Consider the following 18,139-nt stretch of genomic DNA (forward strand, 5'->3'; position numbering starts at 1 on the left):
AGATTTTCACAGGCATTTGAGCAAATCATAGAGCTGACCTGTCCAATATGGTGGTCACTAGCTATATGTGGCCATTTACATTTAAATTAATTAAAATTTGTAAAAATTTAAAATGAACTTCCTCTGTTGCACTAGCCACATTTCAAATCCTCAGTAATTACATGTGGTTAGTGCTTGTGGTATTGGGCTATGCAAATGTAGAAATGCATAGAACATTCCTATAATTGCAGAAAGTTTCAGTGGACATTGTTGATATGTATAACAGGAAAGTTTTATTAGTGCCAGGAGGGTTCTTGGATGTCAGTGACTCTTGGAAAAATGAATATGATGTAAAATAACTTGAAATGTATTCTGTGATTTTTTCCCCCCCTTTTGAACTTTCAGTTTTGGTGCAGGCACTATACGGACTAGAAATTGACTTCCTAAAAGGAAAAAAGAATCACACTCTTGATTATATTTTCTCTGTAAAGAAGTACTTGCATGTCTGCTACTTCCTCCCCCTGCCCGCCCCCCATCACCCCCACCAAAGTACAATTGTATTAGATTTACTGGGGGTTTTCCCTTTTGACAATATAGCAGGTTGAAAGTGCCCTGTTTTTAATCATAGCTCTTATGGATTGGGACTTAAAATGGACCAGGCATTGTGCTGAGCACTTTATAGGCAACAATAATTTAATCCTTACATCAGCCCTTCAAAGTAGTCATTGCTGTTCCTCAGGAAACAGTCCCTGAGACTTCAAGTGACTTGCTTGAAGTCAGTTAAGTGTACAGGCTAGGCTGGAATCTAAATCAGCCTCTACCTGAGCCCAGAACCTCAATTCCTTTTCCTTGTGGGGCATGTAAGAGTTACAAATCTCTCTGTTAGAGCCTTACATATATTAGGACAGTGCCCGGCACATAGTAAGTGATCTGTAATTCTTTGCTATTATAACTCTTGTACTTTTTAAAATTTTATTTCCTGGCGTTAATAATTAATTGCCTTGTTTTTCAAGTGCTTAGTTTTATCTTCCCCCATTCTCCAACTTGGATTGGTTACCCCAAAACAAATGTCATAATACCCCATGTGGCTCAGCTATAGATAATATTGACAAAGTTGAAGTAATGTAAATGTCCAATATTGCTTTGACAAAAGTTACATCAGGAGATTGAGAAGTGTGTATGTAGGAGGGGCAGTTGCTTAAAATAACTGAAACTATAAATTAACTGTTATTTAGAAATACGCAGGTAGCTCCTAGGGAAAAGATTTGGAAATCATTGTCCCCATAGAGTGAGAGTAGAAGGTAAGGATAGATGGGGTAAGGGTCTGCTGTTTATGTAATAAATTCAGCAAATTTTTTTTTCAGTGCATACCTGTCCCAAACATTTTAAGAATTTGATTAGAAACAAATGTACAAAGATCCCTGTCTTGTGAAGCTTATATTCTAAGAATATTTACAGTTTTTTCCATATTTAAGAAACAGTAAGAAAAGAGCCCAGGTTGGCAAACAGTACTAAATATATCACCGTAAATGATCATTTGAAGGCTTCACAACACCCTATGAGGTAAGCACTGCTATTATCCACATTAGTCTCAGAGAGGTTCAACGACTTACCGCAATAATTAGAAAGGGACTGGGATTGGTGTCCCATTTTTTTGAATCTATAGCCAAAGCTATTGCAGTGAGTAGGATAAAGCTGGAAATTTGGCGACTCGGGGTTAGGTCTTGTTTTCAGATCAGTAAGTGCTTGACATAGGGGCCCAACACCCCAAGCTTAGGGTATATAAACTGGTAAGGAAGGGCCTCAGTAGGAGCCCCAGAAAGGGATCGTGAAACATTTGGTATGAGCTTCACTGTTAAGAGGAAACCCTTGCCACCAACAGAAGCGTCCCATTCTGAGAAAGGGGCACCAAAGCGAAGCGACGACCTGGGGCACTGCTAAACTGCCAGGATTATCTAGTCATCGAAATCGTGTTTATCAAGGGCTTTCCTTGGGCAGGTCACTGTCCTGGGACAGGTTCAAGTTCCTGGCGGTTTGAATTAGGGTAGTGAATGTGGGACTCAAGAAAGTAGAGTGACAAGAGTTGGGGACTGACTGGTTGAGATGACAGGGTTGCCCAAATTTACACTCCCTTTACCCTCCCCCACCCCCACGGGCTATACACGGGAATGATGGAAGAATCCCATTCCAGCTTCAAAAAAATCTCACGTCTTGCGAACTGGATGGCTGGGGCAGACCAGAGGCTTGTCCACACAATTAGGTCACAAAGTTAGTGGAACTGGATCGTCCAGGCTCCCAAACGGGACCTTTCACCTTAAAAAAAAACAAAAAGTTTGTATTTGCAAATTCTTAACAGTGAGCATGTATTACTTTTGTAATGTTGTATGTACGTATGTTTAAGTACATGAAGTCAGAAAGGAACCCGAGAAAGCCAGTTACCCCGACAACCCACCGCCCTGCGATGGGTAAAGTCCACCCGCCACCGTGCCGCCGACTCGGATCCAAATTCGCGCCAGGGATCCGGAAGCTCCGCTCGGCTGTCTCCGGGAAATTCCGGAGCAGCACCGGCCGCGCTGCCCCGGGAGTCGAGTTTCGGAGCGTGCGCAGAAGGCGTCGTGGGCGCATGCTCCGTGGCGGTCCCGGCCCTGAGGATTGGCGCCAGCGCGGCCCAGCCCCCGGTCCTGGCCCGGCTGGGGGCATGGCGGCCAGCCTGTGGATGGGCGACGTGAGTGAGGGCGGCCGTCGGGTCCGACAAGGAGGAATCTTAGTGTCCGCAGGGAGGAAGGGTGTGAAAGGGAGAGGCCCTCGGATCCCACAAAGATGGAAGTAAATGGGAAGGGGAGTTCTTTTGGGTGACACAGAAGCGGGTCCCAGCATCCAGGGGTAGGGGCTGAGTCTGAGGGGAGGGGTCCTGGGGCCTGGCCTGGGTTCATGGAAGGGAAAGGGAGGTTCTTTGGGGACTGAGAATGGGAGGAACCCCAAGGATTTTGAAGGGCTGTTTGGCTTTAAGACTGGAAGGTTGGGGTTCCTAAATCCAAGGGGGAGGCTCCCTAAAGGGAGTAAAGTTAAAGGGAAGGGACGCAAGGGACTGGAAACGCGGAGTTGGGGTTCAGACACTCTGCAGATGAAACCTGCCCACACACCCTCTCCCTCGCCCGCAGCGTGTAGCTAACCCTGGGCTGTGGGGAAGGGGCCCTGGAGCCGGGAATGCGGAGCCCGCCAGCTGGCCTGAGTCGCTCTGCCCTTGTATTTCCGCAGTTGGAGCCCTACATGGATGAGAACTTCATCTCCAGAGCCTTTGCCACCATGGGGGAGACCGTGATGAGCGTCAAAATTATCCGAAACCGCCTCACTGGGTAGGTTCTCTCCTTCCATCTTCTCAGTTCTCCCTTAATTGCGCTGCAAGTGTCATTCGGGTGACTGTAAACATCGCACAGTCAGGGCTTCTCACCCCTAATAGTAGTTATTATAATGTTATAAAAGCTAACATTGAGGGCTTATTGAGAGGAGATACAGCATTCTGGAGCCTGCCAGTGTTTGAAAAGCTATGTCTGTTTTGTGACCTTTGGTAAGTTATTTAACCTCTCCATCCCCTTCACTTTGACTATAAAAATGGAGATGATTATAACACCTACTTCATAGAGTTATGGTGAGGATTAAATGAATTAACTCACATTCAGCATTTAGAATAGTATCTGGCATATGGTATATGCTCAGTAACTATATACAGATTATGATCTGTTAGGTAATAAGTACTTTAAAATCAGTTTTTAAAATCACAAAAACTTCTGAACGAAGTGCTGTTTTTAGAGAAGCTTAGTAACTGTCTTCAAGTTGCATAGCTATTAGATGACAAGCCAGGACTTAAATTCAATTCTGTCCCCAAAGCCATGAGTGCCCCCTTAACTTTTATGCCATTCATTAAAAAATTTATAGAGAGACACTACTATGTACAGATTCCCATGAAATAAGCCAGACATAGTCAGTCCCTCCTCTCATGGAGTTTACTCCATTCTAATGGGGGAACGAGAGAGGAAGGGTGGCTTGGTTAAAGTGTCTCCGGGTACACCAAGACGTTGTGGGTTCGATCCCCGGTCAGGGGCATATGGGAGGCAACCAATCCATGTTTCTCTCGCTCTCCCCCTTCCTCTGTCTCTAAAAGTCAATAAAAATATATCCTAGGGTAAAGGACAAAAGGAACAAACTACTTACATAGTAACAACATGAATGAATCTCAAAACATTATGCTTCATGAAAGAAGCCTTACTGTATGATTGCACTTATTTAAAATTCTAGAATATACAAAATTAGTCTGTGGTGGAAGTAAGTCAGCATCTAGAAGATTTGCGCGTTTCATTGCATGTAAACCAAAAGAGAAAACTGTAAACAGTAATTGAACTCTAGCTGACAATATTCATGTTAAAGTGATTGAGGGGAGTATACCAATATCTACAGCTCACTCTGAAATGTCAAGACAATAAGGATGATAAATGGGTAGAAGGATGGGTAGTTGGATAAAGCAGTATAATAAAATATTCATTGTAGTTGGTGCATATTGCTGTACGGTTATTTCAGTTTTTATGTTTAGAATTTTTCATAATATAAAGTGTTGGGTAAAGGATGTAGTCACATTATCCTGAATTCAAATCCAACCTTTGGCATGTACCAGCTGTGTGCTTTAAGGCATATTGTATAATCCTGTTAAGTCTCAGCTTTCTCATCTAAGGAGGTGTAATGCTTTTATTTGCCTCAGAGTTATGTGAGGATTAGGTGAGATGGTACATGTGAAGTGGCTGGCACAGTGCCTGGCCCATAGCAAGTGCTTGGTAATGGTCAGATTTTACAGGTGGTAGTCTTTACATCTGTGAGCCTCAGGATTCCAGCACACATGAGACAGATTTAGCCCACCATTTTTCTTAACATCAGCAAACATTTATGGAGCTCATAGAGTCTGTTCTGTGATCCCTGGGCTCAGGTACTGCTCTTGGTTTTGTGTCCATAAGGTTATTTGAACTGAGGGTCTAAAATAGTATTTCCAGAAAAGTTTGGATTCTTTCACTGGTAATAGCTTTAAGATGGATGTTAAGGAAGTTAACAGTTTTCAGTATCTCTTAGTAGGAAGGGATATCAGGATATAGCACATCCTCCTACTTAGTAATAGTATCAAAATTAGAACACCAGGAATCTTACGGGTATCCCCCGATAGGTGTGAGGTCCATGGGTTTACTTTGTCTATCTAACTAGATTGTAAGTTTCTTGAGGATAAGAACCATGTTCTCCAACTCAATCAGCCTGCTCTGCAGATGTGATTTTAAAAACACACGTTTTAATATGAAAAATTTCAAACAGAACTACAAAGAATAGTACAGGGAACAATCATGCAGCCACCACCTAATTTCAACAATTGTTGACATGTTGCCATATTTTCCTTATTTACCTAAATCTATCCTTAGAAAGATAGAGATAGATAGATGATTTCTTTTTGCTGAACCATTTGAAAGTAAATTACAGGCATTGTGACACTTCACTTGTAAATATTTAAGCATACATTGCCAAATGCTGGACATTCTTTTACATAACCACAGTGCTCATATCACAGTAACAAAATGAATAGTGATATACCATATAATGACCAACCTGCATTTAAATTTTTATAATTGTACCCACACTATCTTTTATAGATTTTTTGGTTTGTTTTGAATGAATTAGGATCCAATTAGAGATCAGATCCTGCATTGCATTTAGTTCTTTAGTCTGTTTTTAATGTAGAAAAACCCTCCTCTTTCTTATAAACATTGACTTTTTAAAGAGGTAAAATTAATTGTCCTATATAAGGTCCTTCATTCTGGATTCCAGTCCTATATTCTGGATTTGTTTCCTTTGTGGTGGTGGTTTACTTGTTCTGTCCCTAGTATTTCCTGTAAACTAAAGGTTTGATTGGATTGTATTAAACATTTTTGGCAAAAACACTTCATAGGTAAAACAGTACATCAGTGTTTACTAAGTCTGGGACTGGCCCACATTGACAGTCTTTATATTTGTAAGTTAGTTCTGAACTGGAATTTGGCAGGGAACCAAAACAGTCTGGGCTCTGATTAGAAAAACATTTTTCCCTCCCTTCAGGCCAAGACTGAGTCTCTCATCTGGGAACTGTATCTTTAACCATTCTTTTTCTCTTTTCTTTCTTTCCAGGATCCCAGCTGGCTACTGTTTTGTAGAATTTGCAGATTTGGCTACAGCCGAGAAGTGTTTGCATAAAATTAATGGGAAACCCCTTCCAGGAGCCACACCTGTAAGGACGCTTAGATAATGATGATGTTGCCGTTTTTATTGTAATCAATCAATAGCTATCATTTATTGAATCCCTACTGTATATTTATATTATTTTATTTAATTCTATAAGAACCCTGAAGAATAGGCATTGTTATCTTTGACAGCCTGGGAAACTGAAGCTCAGGGAAGTGAAATGACTTGCTCAAAGCAAAACAGGTAGTAAGTGGCAAAGCCAGGATGCAAACTGAAGATTGGTTGACTGAAATCCATGCCCTTTCCACTCTGCACCTCTGCCTCCCTTAATGAAAGACTTGAAACTAGACCTCTTGCCTGACTGAGAAAATAGAACAGGCTGGCAGTAGTGAGGACACATTTCAAGAGAGTTACATTCTGCTCTTCCCACAGTTACTTAGCTTACAGCTGCACCAAGCTGGCACACGGGGGCTCATAGAACCATGGAGCTGGCAGTGCCCTTAGCGGTCATCCGTGCAACCCCCTCATTTTATACAGGAGAAAAAGCTGAGGCTTAGAGAGGGGGAGATGTTTTGGCCAAGGTAATTTATTTCAGTTTTTTTCAAATATTGTTTGCCTCTTATGACACCTTTCTCTGTTTTAGTTTGTTTGTTTTTAAATTTCCAGGCAAAACGTTTTAAACTGAACTATGCCACTTATGGGAAACAACCAGATAACAGGTAAGTACAGAGTAGCCCTGGGGTAGCTTCAAGCCCCAGGAAATGTCTAGAGAGAAACAGGGTGTGTCGCTGTGCAGGTCACTATGAAAGAGGAGGACAGGGAGTTGAGTTTGGCTCCACTTTGCCTCCCTCCTGAATGATGATACCTTCTCGTTGCCCACTGGTGGTCCTTCCTGGTATGCTTCATGTTGAAGCCCATGTTTACTCTATATTTGGTCTCTTTCTAGCCTTCTACCCCGTTGAGTTTTTATTCCATAATAATTAACTTTCTGTAGCAATATAATTTGATTTGGCATTTCAGGTTGCTGTTTGAAAACTTTAAAACAATGTATCAAAGGCTTTAGAAAGATTTGTACCCACTGACCCCATAATTCTGCTTCTCAGAATTTATTCATGATGTGGGTAAAATTAGCCTCAAAGGTGTTCATTAAAATATATATAGTGGGCAAAATTGGCGGGAAACCAAATAATCTAATAATAGGGAAGTGGTTTAAATTACAATATGTTCATTAACAGAAGTGTGATGTGTCCATTAATAAGTCACGTTATAGCAGAATAGTGACATGTCAAGATGTTGGCTGTGTTAAAAGTGAAAAAATGCTAGAAACAAAACAAATGAATTATATCCAACTTTTATCAATTCAAAAGAAGAAGCCAAAGGGGAAAAAGAGTATATATATTAGTGTTCATTGATTACCTTTAAGTGGTTGAGCAGTTGATAATTTTATTTTTCTTTGTCCATTTGTGTATTCTGGTTTTACACAAGGAATAGATATCATACTTGATATAAGAAAAAAATAATGAGTTTGTGGGTGTTTTTCTGTTTTTTAGGTTTTTTTAAAAGAATTGTTTTAGAATGGGTTGGCAAACTATGGCCTGCTTTGTATCACCTGCAGACTAAAAATGGTTTTTACATTTTTATAGGATTATGAAAATAGACATATAAAAAGCGACAAAGACCATAGGTGCCCTGGCCCTTTACGGAAAAAGTTTGATGAGCCCTATTAAAATTTGGGAGATTGCATTTTAGCTAGGTTTTAGGTCTTTAGTAGATAATGTCCAGTTCTCATTCATATTCTCTCTCTCTCTCTCTCTCTCTCTCTCTCTCTCTCTCTCTCCATTTAAATTAAAAATATGCAATGACCACAAAACATCTAGTTTTATCTTTTGAGTACCTCTGACCTCAACCCCCATCAGCACTCATGTAATCCTTGAGGCCATACAGGCTGTGTGCAGTGATGAAGGACTTGGGTGGGGCAGGGACTGCTTCCATACCTCTTTTGCCAGGACTGCCAAATTAAACAGATTAGGACCTGGTTAAGGACCCACCAGATGCATCATTCCCTAAGAAGGACCAGAAAAGATTTATTTAGAATGGGCCAAAAGAGCTCGTCAGAACAAAGGTCTTTGTCTCTGAATCTTACTCTCTCCTCTCAGCCCTGAGTACTCCCTCTTTGTGGGGGACCTGACCCCAGATGTGGATGATGGCATGCTGTATGAATTCTTCGTCAAAGTCTACCCCTCCTGCCGGGGAGGCAAGGTGGTTTTGGACCCGACAGGCGTGTCTAAGTAAGGCCTTACCTGTTATCGATGCCTACCCTGTTAGTTTCAGCATTTTTCTCATAGATTGAAGTATTAAAGACAGGCCATGTAGCATGGTAGTTAAGTGCACAAGTGGGTTGAATCCTGGCCCCAATACTGTCCAGGAACAGAATGTAGGAGACAAGGTACTGAACTTCTGACCCTCTTTCCTCATCTGTGAAACAGGACTGATTCATAGAATCTGCTCACAGGGGTGATGTAAGGATTAAATGATGTAATAAGGCAATAGGAAATGGTTTATAGGTGTTTGCTATTTTATTTATTATTGTTACTTCAAAAGTGGAAAAGCCTCAAAAAAAGCTCTTTCTTTGGGAGTCTGAATCCTGCTTCTACTATGTCTTTGGGCAAATTAGTAACCTCTCTGAACTCTAGTTCCCTCTTCAGTAAAATGCGGATACTGTATCAAATATCAAGTTGTTGGACCATTCAATGAGATAACCCTGGAAAAATGCTCAGCACAGTCTCTGGGAAATAAGAAGTGCTCATTAAATATTAGCTGTCATTCATTTATTCCCCCAGTAGAATATGAGTTCAGGAGATCAAGAATCTTGTCTGCTTATGACTACTGAGTCCCAGTGCCTAGAGGCAGACTCAGTAAATACTCGCTGAAGGAACTTTTAAAACTGTTACTACTGCTGTTATCATAATGATGATAATACTTCCTAGTAGATTGGGAGGGAAGCTACTGTTTGGGCAGGAACCCCGTTAGTGGAGGCATAGAGAGAATGGAGAACTGAAAGTGGGGATTCCTACAGATCTCAGGATCCTCCAGTGCTGGAATCTCGCATTGCTCTGCAGCACGCCTCCCTGATGGGGCTCTCATCCCTGCCACATAGTTGGATGGATTCTCTCTATCCCTTTCAGTCCCTTTTCCATTCTTAGACTTTACCTTCATCCCATTTGTGATCTATATATTGTGTGTGGTTTGTTTTTCTTTCCTGCAGGGGCTATGGTTTTGTGAAATTTACAGATGAACTGGAACAGAAGCGAGCCCTGACAGAGTGCCAGGGAGCAGTAGGCCTGGGGTCTAAACCAGTGCGGCTGAGTGTGGCAATCCCTAAAGCGTGAGTCCTGTGCTGGCAGGGAAGGTAGAGGGCCTCTGCACTGATCCCCACCTGGTCATTCCTCACCTGTTTGTTGACAATCAGAGCATCCACATGCTAGATGGGAGGCTACAGGGAGATTCAGTTCAGCTCACAAGTAAGGAATGCTTGATACGTGCCAGGCTATTCGCTGGCTGTTGGAGATGAATAAGCATAACCCTCCAGAAGCTTATGGTTGGGGCGAGAGCTATGAATGGAGAAGACAGATACATTCAGACGTGGCTGAGAGTGGTGCTAGAAAAGCAGTTTGGCAACACATACATGATGCCCTTGCTCTTTGCCCAGTAGTGCCATTGTTAGAACAACATTTATCCAGAGAATTAATAAGAGTTGAGCAGAAGGAAAAAAATTACAACCAATTTTAGCCTTATTTATATCAATGAAACCTACAAAACCTGTGACTGTCCCATGCTATGGAAATGGCTAAGAATTAATTATCCAAACACTATAGAATAGTGTATACATCACTATTGTACCTGTCATGCTAGGCAGAAAACTCCAAGCAGTTTTCTCTCTCAAATGTAAGACAGCTTCTCTCTGCATTCTACCAAAGGATGGTAGAATCTTCCATCCTTTGGCTAAAGCAGCAGTACTCAGCTAGGGAAAATTTTTGTCCTCCAGGGGCCATTGGCAACTGTAGACAATTTTGGTTGTTACAACTCAGGGGGAGGGGGGTGGTACTACTGGCATCTCATGAGTAGATGCCAGACATGCTGCTAAATATCCAATGATGCACAGGACAGTCCCCACAACAAACACTTATCTGCTCACTGCCTTCTGCCAAAAGTCAGTAACGTCAAGACTGAAACTCTCAAAAGTACAAATTTGGCTGCATTCTTAGGATGGAACTTCCAAATGGCCATGTTTTTTAAAGTGGCAAAAGATTTGGAGGTTCTTTATGGTTTAACTATTTTTAATACAGAGAAGATGAGATTGAGTGATTTCCTCCCCAAAGTGTTTTTTCCCCCTAAACTCTCTTATGTATATAAAAACGTTAAAGAAACTATTTAAAAGAAAGAAATTTCCTCATTACCCTAAAATGACTAATTATAATTTCTGAGTTTGTTTCCAGGCTTCTCCATAGCTAGCCATGATATATTCATATACATATACACATCACGTATGAGTCAGTTTACAACACTGTCGATTTCTTTGTTCATTTTACGGTAACAATTCTCTGTTCCCCCTAGTTTACTCAGTATACACACTTCTCCAAATAGTTGCACAATCATCATCATTATAATATTTTTAATAGCCGCAGGTCATTCTTTTGATTGTGTATCTGACAAAGTCCCTTCTGCACAGAGGTTATACTCTGTTACATCTAGTTCTTCCTTGAATAAGGTCAGTATTTGGTGCCTCCTTCTAGGGGGATGTCTGTAAGCACTAGGAACTGAGGGTGATAAGAGGTCCCTTTGAAAGCTAGACTGTAAGAGCTGAGTGTGGAGAAACAGAACAGGAATGTACAGACCCCGGCCATGGAGACTGTACCTCCAATTACCTGAACATGGCAGGAGGCTGGTGGACATCCTTGGAAATATCCATGGAAGGGGAGTCACAGAGGCAAAATATTGTCAGTTTTTGGCGCTGGGCAGGGAGAGGGATTCCATGCTGTTTGACATCATCGAGCCACCCTGTTAGGTGGTCAGATTCGGTGGAATCTGTCAAACTTCTCTGGCTGAGTCCTGCTCACCAAGCAGATGTTGAACTCACAAGAAACTTGGGAAGAGCTCATTCAGACTGAGCATTTTGTGGTTCCTGTGATAGGGATTTCTGTGGTAGTTCAGCTCCTGCTTATGACTTGGTTTCCTCTTTGGTTTCACTCCAGAAATAGAATGCAGCAGTCATGACAACATATTGCGTCCCACATTATGACTGTTATAATTCTCCTTGTAAACCAGCCTCTGCCTCCTGCACTTGTTTGGTGTGCACTTATGATAGACTCTGGCCCATCTGAGTACAATGACTCTGGAAGAGCACTGTCATGTCTTGAGTTATGTTCTTTCATTCCTGTCAGCTGGGACTGTTTCAAAAGCCTACTCACACATGCTTTTTTACATTTTTGAGAGCAATGGGTCCTTTGCAGGCTTGACATTGTCTTTGGTTAGCAGCCAGGGCAGCTGTACAATCAGGATAAGAAAGTTTTCTGCTGATCCTGGGCCTCAGCCCTGATTGGTAAATGAAGGATATAGGAGACTGGCAACATGTCTTGAGTCTGTCAGGCCAGGTGCTGTATGTAATGGTGTGGTGTTAGCATGAGCCTTGGATTTACATTTGGCTCCAGTCATGGCTGTTGTCTTGGGTAAATCATTTAACCTTTCAGATACTCGGTAGTCTCGTCTGTATAATGGGAATACATAATTGCTCTATCGTAGGGTTATGCAGGACTTAAAAACAGGAGACCATATGTGAAAAGTAATTGGCGCAGCTCTTGGTAGCTGTGACTAGTAATGACGATTATACTACTGGGACACTTTTCTTAATTTTCTTTGGGGAAGAGGTGATTAGGTATTTTGTAGTTTGAAATGCTTCTTGGGTCATCCTAAATCCAGATTCTTTAGGCCATGTTTACCTGAGCCTTTTGTGGCTGGTAAAAAAGCAGGCCCCCAAGATCTTGAGACGGAAAGTCTATACTGACAAAGTTTGGTAAGAGAGACAAGCCTAACCATTCAGAGCTCCTATTTTTTTAAAAAAATATGTTTTTATTGATTTTAGAGGAAGGGGGAGAGAAACATCATGAGAGAAATATCATTGGTTGGCTGCCTCCTGCGTGCCCCTTGCTGGGGATTGAACCTGAAACCTGGGCGTGTGCCCCTGACTGGGAATTGAACCTGTGACCTCCTGGTGCATGGGTTGACACCCAACCACTGAGCCACACCAGCTGGGCTGAAAGCTCCTATCTTTAAAGCACGGGCTCTGGAGCCAAACTGCCTGGGTTGAATCACTTGTTAACTGTGTGACCTTGGACAAATTATGTAACCTCTCTGTACCAGTTTCCTCGTCTGTAAAATAGAAATAATGTTTACTTATTGCAAGGGATTGTTGTGGGGGTTAAATGAAGTTAATCTGTGTAAAGCACTTAGAACAGTCTCTGCTGTTAATAAATGTTATGGAAATGTTTGCTCACATTTGTTTATTTTTGGTTCTTCATTGAAGGAGTCATGTGAAGCCCATGGAATATAGTCAGATATACAGTTACACTACAACCAGTATTACTAGCAGTACATTTGTTTATTTTTGGTTCTTTCTCCATTGAAGGAGTCGTGTGAAGCCTGTGGAATACAGTCAGATGTACAGTTACAGCTACAACCAGTATTATCAGCAGTACCAGAACTACTATGCCCAGTGGGGCTATGACCAGAACACAGGCAGCTACAGCTACAGTTATCCCCAATATGGCTATACCCAGAGCACCATGCAGGTAACTGTGATTTGGCAAGTTTGCTCTCTTGGGTTATGTCATCCTTTAGAGATGTTTCATTCTCCAGGATGGGATTGATAAGGACAGGAGCTTGGGCTTCAGAAAAAAAAAATGGGGGAAGATGGAGCAACCTCGTTTCTCTTGTTAAAAATAAGCCATTCTTGTCATGGGCCAGGACTTTACCATCCTTCTCACCCACCTCTCTGATCTCCCGACAGACATATGAAGAAGTCGGAGATGATGCATTGGAAGGTAAGAAAGGATTCCATCACTCACTCATTCCCTGTCAGCACTTATGCAGTGATAGATTTGTGGCTGACACTGTGCCTTCAGCTAATTTACATTCTAATGAGAGAGCCAGTGCATACATAATTACAGTAAGAAGGATGTGTGTTGGCCCTGGCTGATGTGGCTCAGTTGGTTGAGCGTCCTCCTGTACCAAAAAGTTGCTGGTTCAGTTCTCCGTCAGGGCACATGCCTAGGTTGCAGGTTCTGTCCCTGATTCAGAGTGCCTGGTACAGGAGGCATCTGATTGATGTTTCTTTCTCTTCTTTCCCTCTCTCTCTAAAATCAATAAAAACCTATTTATTTTAATCCTCACCCAAGGATATTTTTCCCATTGATTTTCAGAGTGGGAAGGAAGGAGGGAGACGTCGATGTGACAGACACATCGACTGGTTGCCTCCTGCATGTGCCCCAACCAGGACTGAGGATTGAGCCTGCAACTGAGGTACATGCCCTTGGCTGGAGTCAAACCCGGGGCCCTTCAGTCTGCAGGCTGACGCTCTAACCACTGAGCCAAAGTGGCTCGGGCAATAGGTGTAGCTTTTAATAAACATGGAATAGCCACCATTGAGTACTAACTACACATTATCCAGAGGAAATTTTAACAGATAGGGAACTTGGCCTAGGAAACAGAAGTCCTGGGAGCAGGGAACTGAACCAAATATCTTGTGTTTTTTGTTTTTAAATATATCTTTATTGATTTCAGAGAGGAAGGGAGAGGGAGAGAAACATCAATGGTAAGAGAGTCATCATTGATCGGCTGCCTCCTGTATGCCATCCAGCCCACAACCTGGGCATGTGCCCTGACCGGGAATCGAACCACCATCTTCAGGGTCCTAAGTCAATGCTCAGCCGCTGAGGCTCTTGTGGTCTTATGGCTGCTGAATGCTTCTCCCCTTGGTGCTCCCTAAATGCATCCTTGGTTCTGTTCCAGACCCCATGCCACAGCTGGATGTGACTGAGGCCAACAAGGAGTTCATGGAGCAGAGTGAGGAGCTGTATGATGCACTGATGGATTGTCACTGGCAGCCCCTGGACACAGTGTCTTCAGAGATCCCTGCTGTGATGTAGCCAGGACAAAGGGACAAGCCGGATGGACTAAGTGAGGGAATAAGAGACTCCTTTAAAAACACTTCAAGAACTTTTACCTTTTTGGAAATGTTTTGTACGATTTTAATAATCAAGTTTCCTGAGATTATGAGTATTACTGCAACACTGCTGCCTTTATTTGATAGAGCCATTTGAGTTTGAAAACCAGGGGACCTACTGAAGGGGGCTCAACAAGGTTCCAGTCTGTCTTTGAACAATAATCACTTACCCAGTATTTACCCATACTCCTGGAGATGAGGACAGTTTGGAATTTTAAAATTTTTTAAAAATTTGAGAGGGAAAGAAGAAACATCAATTGGTTGCCTCCCATACCCACCCCAACCAGGACCAAACCCGAAACCTGGGCATGTGCCCTGACCAGGAACTGAACCAGTCACTTTTTGGTACATGGGATGATACTCAACCAACTGAGCCACATGGGCCAAGGCTGGAATTATTAACCATATGCATCAGTATAGCCAGGGACCTAAGTCCTTAAGGTTCTCTGGGATCAGAACATATGGATTACCTGCTGTGTCAAATGATGGGCCAAGCACTCCCTTCCCTCCAACATTTGCTTCAGGTCTGGCCACTAGTAAAAACCAGTCCAGAGTATAATAGGAAATGATGGGAGTCAGCCAAGATGCACTACAGACTTACACATCACTTCTAATATCTGAACAAATTAGGAAAGCCCATTTTCCAACTTATGTTGTCATCTCCAATACCTAGGACCTTCTTCCTGAAAAGTCTGGGTCTATGCTAGAAATCTGCTCCAGATTTTAGTTTTGTGCCAGAGGAATCTGGGGGGGTGGCAGGGGAGATACAACTTGAGTTAAAGTGCCTATACCACAAAAAGCCTTCGAAGATCCACTTAGGCTCAGCAAAGGAGAAATACGTCTAATTATAGTTATGGAACTGATACGTTGTCCCGAGAGGTCAAACTTAATGTTTTTAAGAGATTGAGATTATGGGTCTTAAGTATTTAGATATGGGAAAAACAATGTGAGGGACATTAAAAAAAAGACATTTCCAGTTTGGCCAAGGTCACTGTTTCCACCTAAAATGACCCATTGGGAAAATTTCCTGGGGTTGAGCCTGAAGAAAGAAGCAGACAACTTCATTATGTCAAGAGTTTATTAAGGGAACTTAGCACACAAGACAACTCATGCTGCAGGGCAGGATGGATGGGGGACCAGCCCCACATATAAGGGGTGGGCAAAGGCCTGTGTGAAGAACCAGCAGGCCTTGGAGCACGGGGGCGAAGTCTGAGGGGATTTATTGTTAGTCTCTGTTCTGGCTTGAATCTAACTCAAAGAACAGTTGGACACTCTCCTTCACAATCCTGTCTCTTCCCATAGAGCTCTCCTGTAAAGGAAGTATAAACCAAGCCAATGTGTTAATGTTATGCCAATTAATCAGTGCCACCCAGTCACTTGCCTAAGAGCTAGCTGGTCTCAGTCCCATATCCGCATTTATCATCCATAGATGTCCACTCAGATTAGGTTTCATCCCAGACCAGTCACCCTAAGAAAAAAATCCCAAGCTAGACGGCACTACTTGTGCTTCTACCCAATCCATCTCCTATGCTCCCTGGGGAGGGGTAAGATTCTGTGGTTTGAGGTTACCCCAAAGTGCAGGCAAACTGAACAGACCAAATCATACTGTAAACGTTTATTTTTGTTCCCTGGCCATGAGCAGCTAACAAATATAGCACACAAGGCAGGCCACATGTAAATGATGTCAGGCAGTTATTCAACTTACCCAACTCTGTAGATCCTTAATCAGATGAAGACAGGTTACTGGTAACAGACCTAAAAAAGGAGGACACTATCAAGAGGCAAGAAAGCCATTGATAAATCCCTTCCAAATACAGAAATATTAGTTTGGTCAGCAACCACTACACCAACTGCCCAGAGATTCACATACATCCTCCCTTTATCTCATTTTACAGGGCAAGAGGAAACAAGTTAAAAGCGAATTCAACCTTGTTTGAAACTAGCCCACATGCCATAGAACAGACTACAAGCACTGTGAGGCCAGCTTCAGCATTACTTTTCCTCCTTTTACGACCACCAAGACCAGTGTTCAGATCCGATGGGAAAGGGAACCGGAGGGTCAGGTTGTCTTCGACATCTAACTTTACCTTGTTCTAAAGCACAGGACAGCAACAAGCTGGTGTTCTCAGCTATGTCAGACACTGCCAGGAAATGTAGAGGCAACCTGCAGAAAGAAAGTGTGAAAGCTCTAAACCAAAAAGTTGATCCAATACATGGATCTGTGTGGAAGCTGATGGAAACACCTGGGCTCAGGTGAAAGGCTCCCAAAGCCCAGGTTGTGAGATATAGGAAAGGCGAGTGGCAGCTGCAGGTATTATGCTGACCTGAGCTGTCAAAGTCTCTCCAGGTTGCTCTTGCATGCAGTTGGAGATCCCATGGCTACAACCAGCCACAGCCCTTGGGAACATGCTGTACTGACCCACCAGGTAGCTCCCAAACTAAGTCTCCACAAGAAACCTACCAGGTCCCAAGGTGGTTGTCTTCCATCACTGTCATGACTCCAGAGTCCTCACCAGAAAGCAATTTGAGCCATCCTGCAATCTTCATCTGGCACCGCTAAGATGAGAAACAATTGTCCTGAATGATCTTACTTGATCTTCAGAATTATGAAGGTTTAACTGATACTGATGCCTTAAACTTTTGTGGGTAACGACCTAAAGCATCACCAGGATCTGTGCTGCTTGCCCATAGAGATGTCTAAACCATTCCCTCCTGCTCCTCCATACTATCTTGGCCTCAACAAGGTAATTCTCAAAAGCCTTATTCTGTTAAAACTAATTATCAAAATTCTGTGGCACACCAAAAAAATATATTTTGCTGATTGACACACAAAAAACAGGTATAATTTTGATTCATTCACACCAGACAGCTATTGTGCTGGCATTGTCATTTCTTTGACAATCTAAGGGAAAAGAGGTCAGTGCCCCTGACTAGTCAGGTATTGCATGTTTTAAAAATTCTTGCAGCACACTGGTTGAAATGGCTGCCTAATCAACATTTCTGCTGGTCTCTGGAAACATGTCAACTTTAATAAAGTTCTGCCTATATCTGAGAAACAGGAGGCAAAATCGGAACTGTCTTTTCCCGAAATGTTGCAGATCAGTTACAGCAAACAGAACGGCGACCGTCAAGGAAAACTGTCACTCTGGGCTCCTTTTTGACCGCAGCAGCTATGTGGAAGCAGCTGCAGCTTCGATAAGGGCCACAGGGCACTGTGTCACAAGACAGTCCCAACCGCTGCTCAGCCCTAAGACTCACCTGAATCCCGTGCATAATTCTTGCCTACTGAAATTCATCATTCTGAAGCACAGACATCCTCACTACCAATTAGTACCTGAATGACTCTAAAACCCATCCTCCAGAAAACCTTGTCCTTATATCTACTAGGTGACCTCCCTAACGTGTTGTGCAGCCAGATAATTAAGGTGAAGTCACTTGCCCAAGGTCAGCCAGAAGGTAGGTGTCACCGTCAAAGGCATATTCAGATTCGATTCAAGGCCCGGCTGACACCACCACGCGGCTGCCCCCAAATTAAGCCACTTCAGGCCCAGGATTGCCGTGCACCGGCCGCTTGCCCGCGCTACTTACCCGTCACACCTGAGCGCAGAGCTGCGCGGGCCGAGGCGGGAGAAGGGC

General features: G+C 42.9%; 1 protein-coding gene, 1 long non-coding RNA gene and 4 other non-coding genes across 9 annotated transcripts; 1 reads left to right on the forward strand and 5 right to left on the reverse strand.

Moving 5' to 3' along the window:
* Nucleotides 1–2,165: 2,165 nt before the first annotated feature.
* Nucleotides 2,166–18,131, reverse strand: LOC148092366 (uncharacterized). 3 transcript variants are annotated; one of them, XR_015715014.1, is made up of 5 exons: nt 18,092–18,131; nt 16,965–17,059; nt 16,591–16,667; nt 16,209–16,258; nt 2,166–2,292 (listed from the first exon to the last, which is right to left on the reverse strand). It is a non-coding gene; the product is annotated as an uncharacterized LOC148092366 (long non-coding RNA). The 3 variants fall into 3 exon arrangements; XR_015715015.1 differs by lacking the exon at nt 2,166–2,292 and adding an exon at nt 14,075–14,453; XR_015715013.1 differs by lacking the exon at nt 2,166–2,292 and adding an exon at nt 15,564–15,812.
* On the forward strand, nt 2,607–14,559 carry TRNAU1AP (tRNA selenocysteine 1 associated protein 1). Of its 2 annotated transcripts, XM_016216968.2 has the most exons (9): nt 2,607–2,704; nt 3,238–3,335; nt 6,172–6,271; nt 6,892–6,944; nt 8,382–8,513; nt 9,491–9,610; nt 12,908–13,070; nt 13,289–13,322; nt 14,290–14,559. In XM_016216968.2, the coding sequence occupies exons 1-9, from the start codon at nt 2,678–2,680 to the stop codon at nt 14,424–14,426; spliced, it is 864 nt and encodes a 287-aa protein (XP_016072454.1). In that variant the 5' UTR covers nt 2,607–2,677; the 3' UTR covers nt 14,427–14,559. The 2 variants fall into 2 exon arrangements, with proteins under 2 accessions (XP_016072454.1, XP_016072448.1); XM_016216962.1 differs by lacking the exon at nt 14,290–14,559 and having other exon boundaries at nt 13,289–13,492.
* On the reverse strand, nt 15,894–15,967 carry LOC148092367 (small nucleolar RNA SNORD99). The gene has a single exon (XR_015715150.1). It is a non-coding gene; the product is annotated as a small nucleolar RNA SNORD99 (small nucleolar RNA).
* On the reverse strand, nt 16,431–16,563 carry LOC148092368 (small nucleolar RNA SNORA61). Its single transcript, XR_015715101.1, has one exon. It is a non-coding gene; the product is annotated as a small nucleolar RNA SNORA61 (small nucleolar RNA).
* On the reverse strand, nt 16,785–16,915 carry LOC148092369 (small nucleolar RNA SNORA44). Its single transcript, XR_015715097.1, has one exon. It is a non-coding gene; the product is annotated as a small nucleolar RNA SNORA44 (small nucleolar RNA).
* On the reverse strand, nt 17,576–17,710 carry LOC148092370 (small nucleolar RNA SNORA16B/SNORA16A family). Its single transcript, XR_015715081.1, has one exon. It is a non-coding gene; the product is annotated as a small nucleolar RNA SNORA16B/SNORA16A family (small nucleolar RNA).
* Nucleotides 18,132–18,139: the final 8 nt, after the last annotated feature.

The sequence above is a fragment of the Miniopterus natalensis genome, chromosome 9 (assembly GCF_054644295.1).
Source record: "Miniopterus natalensis isolate mMinNat1 chromosome 9, mMinNat1.hap1, whole genome shotgun sequence".
Classification (NCBI taxonomy): domain Eukaryota; kingdom Metazoa; phylum Chordata; class Mammalia; order Chiroptera; family Miniopteridae; genus Miniopterus; species Miniopterus natalensis.

What these genes read in the sequence shown, in the direction of transcription:
- TRNAU1AP (XM_016216962.1), top strand. Translation starts at nt 2,678, where the DNA reads ATGGCGGCCAGCCTGTGGATGGGCGAC. An exon ending in ATCCGAAACCGCCTCACTGG is followed by an intron (nt 3,336 to 6,171) that starts GTAGGTTCTCTC and finishes CTTTCTTTCCAG; the next exon opens with GATCCCAGCTGGCTACTGTT. An exon ending in AGTGTGGCAATCCCTAAAGC is followed by an intron (nt 9,611 to 12,907) that starts GTGAGTCCTGTG and finishes TCTCCATTGAAG; the next exon opens with GAGTCGTGTGAAGCCTGTGG.